Source organism: Aulonocara sp. 'chitande type north' Nkhata Bay, linkage group LG1, assembly GCF_057382095.1.
Source record: "Aulonocara sp. 'chitande type north' Nkhata Bay isolate Kocher_YH1m ecotype deep benthic linkage group LG1, A_spYH_male_GT1.1, whole genome shotgun sequence".
NCBI lineage: Eukaryota > Metazoa > Chordata > Actinopteri > Cichliformes > Cichlidae > Aulonocara > Aulonocara sp. 'chitande type north' Nkhata Bay.
In genome coordinates this window covers 30,319,162-30,333,997 of record NC_141344.1, presented here as the reverse complement: position 1 = coordinate 30,333,997, position 14,836 = coordinate 30,319,162, and the positions used below count along the sequence as shown (strand labels likewise).

The following is a 14,836-nucleotide window of genomic DNA, read 5'->3' as shown; positions in this document are numbered from 1 at the left end:
CTTTTCAGTCAAAAGCACGAGGACGCGTCTGCGTAACTAGAGGCCATCTACTGGTCTGTAAAAACCACTACAATTATATTGCAGTTGTGGGATGGAGTCTGTTTAATTATCAGTTTAATGTTGCAAACACTGTACAGATTGTTTTTAATTTACCCCTATTTTAAATTCCTACACACAGAATGTGTTTAACATATCATTAAGACACACCAAGTAACTCATGCTGCTTTAGGATAGAAACTCTAACAGGGGTGGGCAATGAATTGTCCCAAGGGGCCAAATGAGTAACTGGGAGTTTTGTGAAGGGCCAAAACAATAAGCTGAGTTCTTCTCAATATAGATTTGACCTCTTTACAAGGTTATGGATATGGGCCTCCACAATCCTGGTTTCTCATGTGGCTCCTTGGAAAAATGTATTACCAACCTACCTCTCATTTATTTTAAAATTTCAGATGAGTAATAAAAATAATATAAAACAAAGACCCCCCCCCCCCCCCCCACACACACACACACACACACACACACACACACACACATCCACATTAGAGACAATTACAAAACCATTACTGGGCTACAAAAAGCAGCAACAGCCTCTTTGCCTCTCCTAGACTTGAGAGTCTTGAACTGTCCTAACTGTATAGGAATCACACATAAGCAATAAGATACGAAACATTAAAAGTCAGCACAGATTTCAGTCTGTAAAGCAACAGAAAACCAGATTGTCCTGATGCAACTGCAGTAAAAGCAATATTGAAATAAAGAGTTACACAGTAGGTCAAGTGTTCACATAGAAATTATTCACTGGAGAGAATACAGAAGACCTGATGTTGTCTTCACAATCACTAAGACACTCTGCTGCATTAAGACTTGCCTTGAGCATTAGGAATGGTGTTATGACATTGTAGGCCATGTGGAAATAGTCTCCAGCACTGGGCTTGTTCAGTGGAAACCACTCCAGAGGAAGAATGATCTGAAACATATGTAAGAAAATACTGGTTTCCACTGAAATTGAAAATATTGATGTAACCATCCATTTGCCTTTTTTTCCTTCATTAGATTTAAACCACAAGAGGTACGAAGAAATTGCACTGAGCCTTCCTACCATAACAATGGGCCTTCCAAAGTCTAATATCCAGTTCTGCACAGTGAGACACAGCCACAGGTCAAAGTGGAAGCGCTGCTTTTTCTTCTGTGGCACATTTTCCTTTGAAACACCAGGAGCGCTGTAAACATACAGTAAGTCATTGTAATAGAGCAAGCATTACCAAAGCAAAGGGCAACACAGCTGCCGAGCACTTAACAGACATACATACATATATATATATATATATATATATATATATATATATATATACACATACATACAATTCAGGGTTGAAGTGGAGCAGCAGGAAATCTCAGCTGACACTGGGTGAGAGGTAGGGTAAACAATGGGTAGGTCACTAACAAAGGACCAACAATCCCACCTCGCATTCACACCCGTTAACCTAACATGTATGTCTTTAAACTGTGTTTTCCTGGTTTTTAACCCCTTTAGTATGGAGGACCACGAGAGCCCTCCATATAATCCAGCTGCTAATTCAAATGTTAATCCCTGAGCTAATCTGTGAGCGAACAGGAAAGGGAAATGGATTTTGAAATGAGGAGTGGAATCGCCATTTTAAAATGCATTTTGAAAATCAGTTAAATTGGAATTCGAAAATGGTTTTTGAAATGAAGTTTTTTTTTTAATATTTTGAAAATCAGTTTTTTAATGAGGAATTCAAAAATGAATTTACAAATGCGGAATGTATTATACAATTCATTATTTAAGCACAGAATTCTGTATTTCGATGTGCGTGGCTCCTGAATCCTTACATTCATTATAACAACTTTGAACTTGATGACTAAAAAACGTCCTTATAAGTTCACTTATTTGCTTATTTATTTATTCAGGCTTCGAAGATTGTATTTTATAGTTTTTAATCTGTAAGACTGAAGTTGGTAATTGAGCTGCCTAGCCTACAAATCACAACTCGGGGTGAAGTGTGCCCTCTCCACTTCTAGTGTCTTTGCTGCAGTTTGATTGGTGGATTCTCCTGATGGGCGGAAACAAGGCGACAGCCCGGAAGCGACAGCGCTCGTGACCATTAACTGTACACAAAATGTTTAGGGTAGTTGAATCCCGCTAGCTTTCCACACCTGTGACCACGGAGCTGTATGAGTAGGTAAAGTAAACGAGACCATCGGCTGCCTACACGGAAACAACGATGCAGACTGTACGAAAGCGTCAAGGCAAGGATTTACACCTGAAGAGGTTTGTACTCTAAACATGAAGATGTCGCTGCTGTTATCGTCGCCTTGCTGAAGGGCAGTCGGTTCATAAACACAGAAAGCGTAAAGCTTAAAGAAACGAACGTCTGTAAAACCCGGAGAATAAATGTTTTCTACAGTACAGGATCTGCTTATCTCTTCTTCTCCTGCATGTATCCAGGAACAGATGCTGGAGGCTGGACTGCGCGCCAAGTGAATGATTGGACGTACAAATGAAAACGGAGGCGCGCATGCTCCGTTTGATAGCGCCAGTTAGGCGTTATTTCAAGCCAAATGTTGTAGAAACAAAATCCTGGCTTCTTGCGGGGAAGCCTGTTGTTGTATTTACCTCGCTCTTGTCTTCAGGCTTTCTGATGACATGACAGGAACACCAGCTAACTCTGGAAAATCTCACACTGGCTGTGTAGCTGATCTGGATGTAACTAGTCTGTTTTCAGTCTTCAGACATCTGGCCAGCAAACACAATCATGTAAAAAGAAGACAAAATAGATCAGGTCAAGCAAAAGCAAAAAATCAAAAGGGGCTATAGGAAAAGAACACGTGGAACTACAGCATTTGAGACCTTAAGTCATATAAAGCCTGACTTGTGTCTTTACAGGTCTAGACCAGTGTTGTCAAATGTCACAGGCCATAATCGGCTCTGCAAAGACTCCACTGTGGCCTACTGGATCCTTTGGAAAATGGGAAGGAGGGCATAAATTCTTGGACTATTAAATGCATAAGTTTTGAATGTTTTCCTATTAATAAAGCCCTCCCACATGGGCATCTTTACTACACCAAAGTAATTACAACTTTTACAATTGGTCCACAAAAACTGGGCAGTTTTTGTGACTCACTTACTCCTGTGAAATTTTATAATCACAGGGCAACGAGCTACCTCAATTCCTTTTGTAATTTCACACATTTAGTTGTTACAATTTAAGCTCAAAGAGTCAAGCTGAAAGATCTCTTTCATATATTACAGCAGCATTTCTTTATCATGTGGAAAAACTGACATGTACCATTGAAATTGCCTTTCCTTTTCTTATATTAATTAAAGCTCAGGGATGAAATGTTCAACTGAACTTCTTTTTCATTGACAGAAAGGGGGAGTGTCACTAGTCCAGCCCACTTAAGATCAAAGTGGGCTATATATATTCCATAATATATAATGAGTTTGAAATTCCTGGTCTAGACACATAGGTTAGACTGACACAGCTTTAAGCTGAATCAGCAGTGGTTGCTACTAGCAGCAGTATGTTGAACTGAAACCAACAAGTGGCTGCAAAAGTTTCCCAGCAGCTGAGTTTTGCAAAAAAATTTGTGTGGCTTCATTAATTTTTGCAGCTTCATGATCAATATGTCTGGATGGCAAGAAAAAGGATTTCAGGCAGATGCAGATGGTCACAGCACTCTTTGCAGTAAATACTGGTTTTGCTGGTGTTACAAGGGAGCCTGTAATCCTTGAGGAAGGCTGAAAGCCCATGGGGGATTTATCTGCACTCATCTTCCTGCTTTCCCAGTGCATATGTTGAACTATAGGGACTGTGCTCAACATGCTACAGGAAATTGCACAGCTGCACACAATAAACAGCAGGTTGGATAGTTCAGCAGTTTCACAGCTGCTGCATAATTATTACTCTGAAATCAAAGAGTGGAGGATGCAAGGGGGGTGAAAAGAGAATAAACTTGTGTTTTAAAATAACATTTTAAAATACTGTAGTTTTACCATCAATATAAAATACTCGAATTCAAGTAAGGAAACCACGTGCTCTTAACCTGAAATAAATGCAGTAACATGTCTGTTAAGGGCTCGGCAGCTGTGTTGCCCTTTGCTTTGGTAATGCTTGCTCTATTACAATGACTTACTGTATGTTTACAGCGCTCCTGGTGTTTCAAAGGAAAATGTGCCACAGAAGAAAAAGCAGCGCTTCCACTTTGACCTGTGGCTGTGTCTCACTGTGCAGAACTGGATATTAGACTTTGGAAGGCCCATTGTTATGGTAGGAAGGCTCAGTGCAATTTCTTCGTACCTCTTGTGGTTTAAATCTAATGAAGGAAAAAAAGGCAAATGGATGGTTACATCAATATTTTCAATTTCAGTGGAAACCAGTATTTTCTTACATATGTTTCAGATCATTCTTCCTCTGGAGTGGTTTCCACTGAACAAGCCCAGTGCTGGAGACTATTTCCACATGGCCTACAATGTCATAACACCATTCCTAATGCTCAAGGCAAGTCTTAATGCAGCAGAGTGTCTTAGTGATTGTGAAGACAACATCAGGTCTTCTGTATTCTCTCCAGTGAATAATTTCTATGTGAACACTTGACCTACTGTGTAACTCTTTATTTCAATATTGCTTTTACTGCAGTTGCATCAGGACAATCTGGTTTTCTGTTGCTTTACAGACTGAAATCTGTGCTGACTTTTAATGTTTCGTATCTTATTGCTTATGTGTGATTCCTATACAGTTAGGACAGTTCAAGACTCTCAAGTCTAGGAGAGGCAAAGATTTCAGCATTCCAGATCTTGTCATTCCTTTTCTGCTCTGCATGTTGTGACTGCTGGCCATGTTTTGATTTTTGATAGTTTAGTTTTCACCAATAAAAATCTAATTTTGGGCAGGCCCTAGTTAGAAAAACCTTCCAGGGATTACTGAGCTTGTTTAATACCTGCTTTAAGAGACTGTAACTCAACATGGCAACATTATATCCAACATCATTTTGGGTTAATTTTTTTTTCTCAGTTTCAGGAATCAGAATTGCATCAGTTAAAATGTTGTGTAATAATTTTGTGTTATGATTTTTCAGGTGCATTTTGAGGCAGACTATTTAGGTTCTTGCAAACCAACATAAAAACCCATAATTCAACGCCTGACTGGCAAAGAGACAGTGTTACTTCTAGTCAGTGTAATGACGCAAGTTGCATGCTTTTGTTAGAGGATGTAGGTCATCCGTGTGGTTGTGTTATGAAACAAGCTATTTGCCCCGTAATATCCATTACCTTTAAGGCAGATCTATATTTAAGAGACAGGAAGAACTAGGCAGGTGCAGCTGAATAGATAAAAACACAAACACACCTAGATAAAGTCAAAAACATATTCAAGAAAAGAAAAACGGCACATGTAGGCTGTGTGAAAAAAAGTCTCAGAGATAACGCACAGGCGCTGTGGTTGAAGCCAGTTCTTAAAGGTGTCCCCAGAATAACTCTTTTAAGGTATACATGTTTGTTTCTGCTCCATTCAGCTGATTGAGCGCAGTCCGAGAGTGCTGTCTCGCACAGCCGTGTACCTCTGCATCATCACGTTCGTCATGGGAGCCAGCATCCACCTGGTGGGAGACTCCATCAACCACCGGCTCATCCTGAGTGGCTATCAGCTGCACCTATCAGTGAGGGAGAACCCCATCATCAAAGACCTTAAACCAGCTTCACTGGTAAGATGGCAAACAGCTAAGATCCATGGTGGGCTTAGTGGGAATACTGGAATACATGGAGAAGGTTGTCAAAGTGTGTCGTTGTATGTTATTTATGTAAGTGGGACAACTTCATGCATGCTGCTCGTACAAAAAATATTGTTTGTCTTCAGCAGTTTAAAAAAGCTGTTCTTTTTGAACTGAGAGCACACCGCAGAAACACGCGTCACCGCAGCTATTTAGATGCAGCAGACTTTATCCTGCTGTGTGGGAGTGGAGCTTATTTTTCTCTCTGCTCCTTCGTCGTCATCATCACATCTTTTATTGTCACATCGACCAGAAGCAGAACATCGTACCTTTGATAGTGTGGTGTTTGTCAACGCTTATATACTGTGGGTTAATGTAGCAGCACAACAGCAGTCATGTTAAGATTTTATACCCTGGCTTTATTTGTTCCATGTCCCTATTGCTGGAACGGTTCGCAGCCGAGTGTGAAGCAGCGGGAATGAGGATCAGCACCTCCAAATCTGAGGCCATGGTTCTCAGCCGGAAAAGGGTGGAGTGCCCACTCCGGGTCGGGGATGAGTTCCTGCCCCAAGTGGAGGAGTTCAAGTATCTCGGGGTCTTGTTCGCGAGTGATGGGAGAAGGGAGCCGGAGATCGACAGACGGATTGGGGCTGCAGCTGCAGTAATGCGGACGCTGCACCGGTCCGTCGTGGTGAAGAGGGAGCTGAGTGTAAAAGCAAAGCTCTCAATTTACCGGTCGGTCTACGTCCCTACCCTCACCTATGGCCACGAGCTGTGGGTAGTGACCGAAAGAACGAGATCGTGGATACAAGCGGCAGAAATGAGCTTCCTCCGAAGGGTGGCTGGCCTCTCCCTTAGAGATAGGGTGAGAAGTTCGGCCATCCGGGAGGGGCTCAGAGTAGAGCAGCTGCTGCTCCACATCGAAAGGAGCCAGCTGAGGTGGTTCGGGCATCTGACAAGGATGCCCCCTGGGCGCCTCCTGGGTGAGGTGTTCCAGGCATGTCCCACCAGGAGGAGGCCCCGGGGCAGACCCAGGACACGCTGGAGAGATTATATCTCTCGGCTGGCCTGGGAACGCCTTGGTATTCCCCCGGATAAGCTGGAGGAGGTGGCTGGGGAGAGGGAGGTCTGGGCCTCTTTGCTTAGGCTGCTGCCCCCGCGACCCGGCCCCGGACAAAGCGGATGAGGATGGATGGATGGATGGCTTTATTTGTTCCTGATTTATTTCTCTGCTGATTCCAGGGGAAGAAATCACTACGGATCTTATTTATTACAAAACCAAGATTCATATGTAGTTGTTCAAACATCTGATTGATGCACAACTTCTTACCCCACAGTTAGACCAACAGAGAGTCAAAGAAGGTTTTTAAAAACATTTTTTTACACTGGTTCATGTGAATTTCATTGTGAGGTTTAAACCCATTTACTGCCTACAGAAATGTACGTTTGCTCTCATCTTTCAGCGTAGTACTTTGAGGTGTCGACTGATGTTCCAGATCTCTACTTTTATATGTTTTTTTTTCAATTTTTATTATACTCCTTTATTTATCCAAGTAAAAGTGTCATTAAGATTTAAATCTCATTTCCAAGAGGGACCTGGCATCGTGGCAGCAAAAGTTACAAAACATGACAACATAGCAACAATTCGTACAAACATGGGAAAAATACGCAATAGCAGATCATTAAGAGCCACATTTAAAACAGTCACACTGACTAAAAGAGTTATTCTCTCCCTTCTTGAAATGCACTTAAACTCCTTTACGGCAACCATTTCTGACAATCAGTTGTATGATGTTGTGAGAACGAAGGCTGTATTAGTTGCAGTTTAAACACATGTAAACACACAGATAGGAGGAAACGAGCCAAGGAGAGATTTATAGTTAAAAACCAACCAATGGGAAAGTCTGTGGATATACTGTACAGAGATGGCCATTTAACAGCAGCATACAGAGAACAGTGATGTACACAATTTCCACAGCCAACAATAAAACATGGTAGATAGTATCTAATCTCTTTAGGTACTGGACGGGTGCATTCATAAAAAGCAGATCGCCGTAATCCAATAAAGGAAAAAAAAAGTGCATAAATTTAAATGTTTTCTCACTTTGAGAGAGAAACAAGATTGATTTCTAAAAAGGTAACTTTGTCCAAGTTTAGTTTCAACTTAGACACAAGCGTTTGAATGTGAGTTTTAAATGACAAATTCTGATCTATAATGATACCTAGATACTTGTAAGATTTGACCATTTTAATTGCAGTCCTTTGAATGGTTTAATCTTAGGAAATGCAGACAACAACTCTTTGCCATTTGATAGAGCTGGGCGATAGAACGATAACGATATGTATCGCGATATAACTTTTACTCGATAGAGAAATTAAGCTATCGCGATAGACCTCGCCGCTCTTGTCCTCTTAAAAAAAAAAAAAAAAAAAAAAAAGGTCAGCCGATCCAAATTCAGTAGCGCAGAGCCGAACCAATCACAGCCGCAGCGTCACGTCGCGTGACTTGTTACGTACAGCACAAGTGCCAAGCCGCACGTGTGTTTGTTTGGGAAGCAGCCAGCGGGTAATGGAGCCAGCGCATAATGGAGGAAATGAGTGTGCCGACTAGAAAAATCAACCGAGCGTGACCGAAGAGAAAACCGATGATGGTTCCAATGCCGGAGAAATTGTCGAACGGAAGAGCCATAGAAGTTCCGTAGTGTGAAGGTATTTCGGCTATTTCAAGTCTGACAAAAAACAGAGTAGCGCCCACTGTAAATTGTGCCGAAAGCAAGTCTGGAAATACAATAAACTGGTGCATGCGTCACACTGTGCGCCACGTTATTGTTTCGGTGAAATGAATTTCTACAATACTGTTACTGTTAATTCTACTCTCTGCAGTGTTTAAATGCTTACATATACACACAGTTACTGTCCGTCCACACATACGACTCTGTTCTGCTTCTATGCCGCAGCTTTGTTTACTTTTTCCCACCGAGGCTTCTAGACTTCTGATTGGCCAACATTTCTGCACGGTTAGGAATCTAGCGCCACCTGCTGCTTTGGCATGTTCATAGCAGCGTTTTCCTTCATTTCTGCCTTTATGTGTGGACGGGATTATTTTTTAAAACGAAAACAGAAAATCTCAGTTTTCAAAAACACCCGTGTACGTGTGGACGTAGCCTCAGTCTCTGACTGGAAGCGCTAATTCGTCATTCGGCTTTTGTCAGACTAAAGTAACTGTTAAAACTGTTTGAAAAGCTAAGCTATACAACAAGGAGAGATTGAGAATTTCCTTTTAGTTCTCAGTTTATTTGATATTGACAAAAGTTAGTCAGTTTTGTCTGTTCTTCTGTAAAACAAACTAAGATTTATTTTTAGATTTAATACTTTATTTCTAAGTGGAATTGACAATTTAGTCTGTTTCATTTGTTCTATTTTGAAACTTAAACGCTTTAGCGGCTGCCTTTTGTGTAGTTTGCAATATTTGCCTTTATTTAGCTGAAAAAGTCTCATGTTCCTTAAGTACATCTACCCTGTTGAACTTATTATGGGAAATAAATATTTAAAAAGAAGCTGCTGATTATTTCACATTTTACTTGTGAGCAACGGCACATTTAAATCTTACAAATATAGTTATTTGGCTTATATCGTGATAGATATCGTTATCGCCTGAAATGAAAAAAACATATCGTGATATGAAAAAATCTCATATCGCCCAGCTCTACCATTTGAGAATAACATTAACTTGGATTTCTCTAGATTTCATGTCTGTAATTGGCAACTGTAATCAGCAGCTTTTGTGTGTGTGTGAGGCTTCATCAAATGCTTAAAGTCCTCGGGTCAACAGCTTTCAACAACTCATCATCTCATGAAATGTGATTTTACACATTCGGAAAAACATCAATTGCGTGAAATCTTTTCTTCAGTAAGTTATAACATTTTTAATATACAGTCACTTCAGGTAAAGCCAGTGTCTTTTTATATTTTTATATTATTTAATGTTGTTCACAGCTGTTTTTTTTTAATCTTGTTTTGCTCTCTGTGAGTTCTGTAATAAAGTTGAAGTTACACACCAAAACACTAGGTGGCACTGTAGCATAAGGTTGTGTGTCTGGGAACGTTTTAATGAATTTAATTTGGTCCTTCTCCCTCAGATTGACTCCTTTGAGCTGCTGTATTATTATGACGAACACCTGGGACATTTAATGTGGTATGTTTACAATAATTATGTTGCATGTACAGAAATGGATCGCTATGAACCACAATTTCCCCTGGTGGGGCGCGGGGTTATCATGGATGTGTTTTGAAAAAACATACAAAGGCAAGTAAAGTAATCAGAGCAGAGATTTTGAGGAAATCTGTACACAGTTAGCATTAAGCTTTAATGTGTGACCAGTTTTTGTCTCTAATGAATCCTAATGAAAATGAATCCTATTACGTGCAGGAAAACGGAGAATTTTTCCAGATCACTTGGTTTTATCTTAAAATGAAGAAGAGTTATAGCTCTCCTGCTATTTCTTATTATTGCACAGACTTTTAGTTTTATGGGTTTGTTTATGTTTTATTCCCCTCATAATGTTCCAGCATTGCATTTTCACTGCTGAGGTAAAGGAATTACAGTTTTCAGTGGACGAGTCTGCTGTTCGCTCAGTAATGCAGATATGGGTGTGGTTTGAGTATTGCAGTTCTGGAAAGAAGATAGAGGGTGAGTAGGGAGATTGCTAATATGTTGAATCAGGATGAACTGTACTGTAGTTGTCTTTTTATCCCCTTGCTCTCCGGTGCTGCCAAAGAACTCATATGAAATTAGATGAGTGAGTTGAGACAGTGTTTAAGCTTCCTCTGCTCAGGCGTTACATAAGCAGCCTCATGAAGGGTTGAACTGCTTTGTGACAGATGACAGGGCACGAGGGAAGGTGCAGCTGTGAAGTGTTCAGCGCCTTGGCCCCAAAACCAACAGGTTACTTTTATACACATTCTTTTATTTATGTTTTAATATCAGAATCAGAATACTTTATTGATCCCTGGGGGAAATTATTTTTTGTTACAGTGCTCCATTTTAAACCAACATTAAGACAAGACAGACAATACGCTAACTAAGAATAGTACAATATATACATATATATACATACATACATACATAAGTCACTTATAAATAAATATTTGGAAAAGAAACATGTGTAGTTGTAGCAGCAAACAGTGTGTTAAGTGGATGCGTTGTACAGGGAGATGGCCACAGGCAGGAATGATTTCCTGTGTCGTTCAGTGGTGCTTTTCGGTAATCTCAGTCTCTCACTGAACGAGCTCCTGTGACTGACCAGCATGTCATGGAGTGGGTGGGAGGTGTTATCCAACATTGTCTTTATGAAGAACATAATCTTTTAAACATGAAAATATAAATGAGTACACAAACCTGGATATGTGCACTTTCGTACACATATCCAGGATCCTTTGAATTCTAAGTTGCAAGCATAAATTGTAGTACTGATGTGATTTGTGATACACTAATAGTAGTACGCAAAAATCGGTGTAGTTGTTAAGGAAGCAGGAATATGAGCAGAGACTATGTTAAACTCATATAATCACTTGCTGTTCTCGCCAAATTAGTTTGACAAATATAATGAAAAGCCGTTAATGGAGCAAATAAGTGGACCTGATGGGAAAATAATGTTCCTTTTAAATCTTTGGGCTCATCCAAATGGAGATAATCATTTTACAGGAGATGAAACATATTTACAGTCGGACTAAATTTACACAAATAAGAACCATCAATAATAATTACAAACTCTGGGTGGTATGAAAGACTCTAGCTTGAGACCAGCTGACAGTTTAATAGATTTCAGAGGTGTTATTAACTGACCATGTACAGCACATCCCTGTAATATTTACTCTGAAAATAAAATGCAGTTTATTTAATTACATTCTTGATCAGCGATTAGATTCATTTATTTTTACAACTGTTCTGCTAAATTGCCACTTTCATTTTAATTCACTGCTTAAAAATGTACTAATAATTTTTGCAGATGTTAAGTTAAACAAATGACCTCATTATTGTTATCATGTCTAAACATTTAATAACAAAAAGAGAAAGAAATGGGGGTTTTTTTCTCCTTCTGCTTTTGTGGTTTGTTAAATACTGTTTACTTTTTTTAGGGTTTCATTGAGCCGAGCTCAATAATATTTTTCATTGCCTGTTTATAAAGATGTACTTGAACATAATGTTCATCCTGTGCAGAGGATAAGGGTTTGCTTCTTTTTTTTTCCGCCAGGTATATTCCTTTCTTTATCATTCTGTTCATCTACTTCACCGGTTGCTTCTCCAGTGGTGAAGAACAGAAAAAGGTTCCTCTTGCTGGTTGGCTGTTGCTGGGACCAAGCGCTCTCTACTATTGGTCAGTCTATCCTTTAGACACACTACATAGATTACCAGACACACAAACTCACCATGAATACATTCAGTTGTTATTAAAGTGATGAAAACTGTGAAGGACATCTGAAGTCTAATCATGGGCTTTAGAGAAGAAATGCTTAACACTAATTGGGATGATTACAAATAACTTTCATAATCTAAACTAACTGAGATAAAGAAAAGAGTAGACGGACAGCAGTAACGCTCACATTTAAAGTAAAGCCAGGGAAACATTCAGTACTACAAGTGAAGTTAATAGCTTATGAACAGTCCCTCCAATTATTCTGCACTCCAAACTGTTTTAATTTTTTTAGAATGACCTTTAGTATTCTGAACTCCAGTATTTTCTAACCTGTTTCTAAAATCAATTTCTTTCTGTCTAAAAAGTCTGACAAAAATGAACATGCGACTAAACCAGATAAACAAACATCTAACAATTGTCCAAATTGAATTTTACACACAAAGAAAGATATAGACGTGCTTGAGAGCAGCTTTGACGATCCTCTGAAACCTGTGCCATTTTGGAAAAGCAATTACTTTTCTTATCTGACATCTAAACGGTAATATAGTTAGTAATGTGAATAGGATTGTTGCAATATATAGCAGTATTGATGTTTCCATAAAGATTGCAGTTTCCTTATAATAATATTTTGTTGGACATTTAGTATTTGGTTCTCCCTGATGTTCTGACTTCTCCTGTCTCTTTTTTTAAAATTTCTTCTAGGTACTTGGTCACTGAAGGACAAATCACTGAACTTTTCCTCCTCACCTTCGTTGCTATGGTTGCTATGGTGATATTCCAACATCATAAAGGACTTGGCCCCGACAGTAACGGTCTGTTCCTGTTCTATAGTTTCGGTGTTACCGTGTTCCTTGTGGCTCTGTGGGTGGCCTATCTGTGGAATGACCCAGTGCTACGCAACAAGTACCCCGGGCTCATTTATGTGCCGGAGCCCTGGTCCTACTACACTTTGCATATAAAGAAGAGCCACTGAAAGGGTTCACCAGTGTTGTACGTTTTTATAAGTGAAAGAAACTGCTCTCTTTTCTTTCTTTTTAAAAAATACATTTTCTCACATTTTGTGTGGCAGAGACATTAGCTGTGCTTAACTATGGCACTTAATAAAACTCATTGATGTGCACTGGTTTTCACTGTTAAACTCAAGGATATTCTGCCTCCTGTCCCAGTACTGAGCAGGGAATTTGCCTCCTTTGTAGATTTTTATATTGATGTCTCTTTTTTAATGCTTGAATCTTGTGGCATGAGAAATCATAAAAGAGACCAGCACTGCACACTGTCATGCATCATGTTATCAGTATTAGGGTAGATTTTGCAATTCTCATGTCATACATGTTTAATTTACTAATGCAAATTGGGAATAAATCTGTTCATCATTTTTAAAATATTTTGGCCAAATGGGAATGTGTTAAAATTAAAGATATAAATACTGGACTGGGATTTAGCCAATAAAGACAAAGTGAGCCCCTATGGTCCTTTATTTACCTCTCAATTACCATTACACATGTTCTGTTTTACTTAGAAACCAATCACTGCCTCACGACTGCAACCAGTCATTCAAATATAACTTGTGAATGTGTTGCATTTAAAAATCTATTGCACAGGACCCTAAGATCAGGCACAAATTCAAGCCTCGCTGTTAATTCAAATGAATTAAGTGCCACTTAAACACCTGTGGAGCATTGACATTTTGGGAATGTTTGGCAATGAATTATTTTTAAAGAATTCAATTAATCTGACATATGACGGTGCCACGAAGCAACCTGAATGGAAAAAGAGAAAGCTGACCTTGCATAGCCTCAAAGAATCCAGTCTATTAACAGCTGAATGCTGTAATATTGATCTTTAACACCCCTGAAGAAACAGGTGCTATGGTTACACATGGTCCTCTCTTGACTGTCGGAAAAGATAAAAAGAAGTAGTTACAGTATATAAGTATATTACTTTATCTTAAAATATGCATATTTATAGAAATTTAGTTGCATGGCAAACAAAAAACCCCTTAATAATAGTTGTTTTTTTAAAATGTGGAAAGTATTCACTCATCTGCCTTCAAATTTGAATTTCAGTGACATCCCATTTTTAATCCATAGGGTTTGAATATGATGTTGGCCCACCCTTTGCAGCTATTACAGCTTCAACTCTTCTGGAAAGGCTTTCCACAAAGTTCAGGAGTGTTAATGGGACTTTTTGAACAATCTTAAAGAAGTGTATTTGTGAGGTCAGATACTGAGAAGCCTTGGCTAATTTACCCCTATTGGGTTGAGGCCATGGCTCTGTGCAGGCCAAAGTTATCCACTTATCCATGTCTTTGTGGACGCTGGTGCACAGTCATGTTGGAACAGGAAGGTGCCATCCCCAAACTGTTCCTACGTAATTGAGAGCATGAAATTGTCTATGATGGTGATGTAAGGCTTGAATGCAGCTGTTCAGCCATGGAAGCCCATGAAGCTCTCTACACACTGTTCATGAACTAATCTAAAGGCTACATGAAGTCTGGAGGTCTGTCGTGATCGACTGCACACTAAGTGCCTAAGCATCTGTTGACCTCACTCTCCTCGTGGAGTTGCTGTTGTTTCCAGTCGCTTCCTCTTTTTATAATACCACTAACAGTGACTGTGGAATATTCAGTATAGAGGAAATTTCATGAGTGGACTTGTTGCACAGGAGGTATCATGTCACGGTACCATGCT

The 14,836-nt window shown here is 39.5% G+C and overlaps 1 protein-coding gene and 1 long non-coding RNA gene across 3 annotated transcripts; one reads left to right on the top strand and one right to left on the bottom strand.

Annotated features, from left to right (window-relative positions):
• Positions 1 to 571: 571 nt before the first annotated feature.
• Positions 572 to 2,484, bottom strand: LOC147339338 (uncharacterized). Of its 2 annotated transcripts, none has more exons than XR_015129126.1 (3): positions 2,286 to 2,484; positions 1,100 to 1,220; positions 572 to 967 (listed from the first exon to the last, which is right to left on the bottom strand). It is a non-coding gene; the product is annotated as an uncharacterized LOC147339338 (long non-coding RNA). The 2 variants fall into 2 exon arrangements; XR_015129128.1 differs by lacking the exon at positions 2,286 to 2,484 and adding an exon at positions 1,363 to 1,505.
• Positions 2,063 to 13,607, top strand: cln6a (CLN6 transmembrane ER protein a). Its single transcript, XM_086292891.1, has 7 exons — positions 2,063 to 2,293; positions 4,172 to 4,292; positions 4,425 to 4,523; positions 5,536 to 5,724; positions 9,870 to 9,925; positions 11,985 to 12,107; positions 12,849 to 13,607. Exons 1-7 carry the CDS (start codon positions 2,247 to 2,249, stop codon positions 13,117 to 13,119), a joined length of 906 nt encoding a protein of 301 aa, XP_086149017.1. The 5' UTR covers positions 2,063 to 2,246; the 3' UTR covers positions 13,120 to 13,607.
• The last annotated feature ends 1,229 nt before the right edge of the window (positions 13,608 to 14,836 follow it).

Bases quoted from the DNA above. Each gene is read 5' to 3' on its own strand.
- cln6a (XM_086292891.1), top strand. From the start codon at position 2,247: ATGCAGACTGTACGAAAGCGTCAAGGCAAGGATTTACACCTGAAGAG. The intron at 5,725-9,869 runs GTAAGATGGCAA...CTTCTCCCTCAG, and splicing joins ACCTTAAACCAGCTTCACTG to ATTGACTCCTTTGAGCTGCT. The intron at 9,926-11,984 runs GTATGTTTACAA...TTTTTCCGCCAG, and splicing joins CACCTGGGACATTTAATGTG to GTATATTCCTTTCTTTATCA.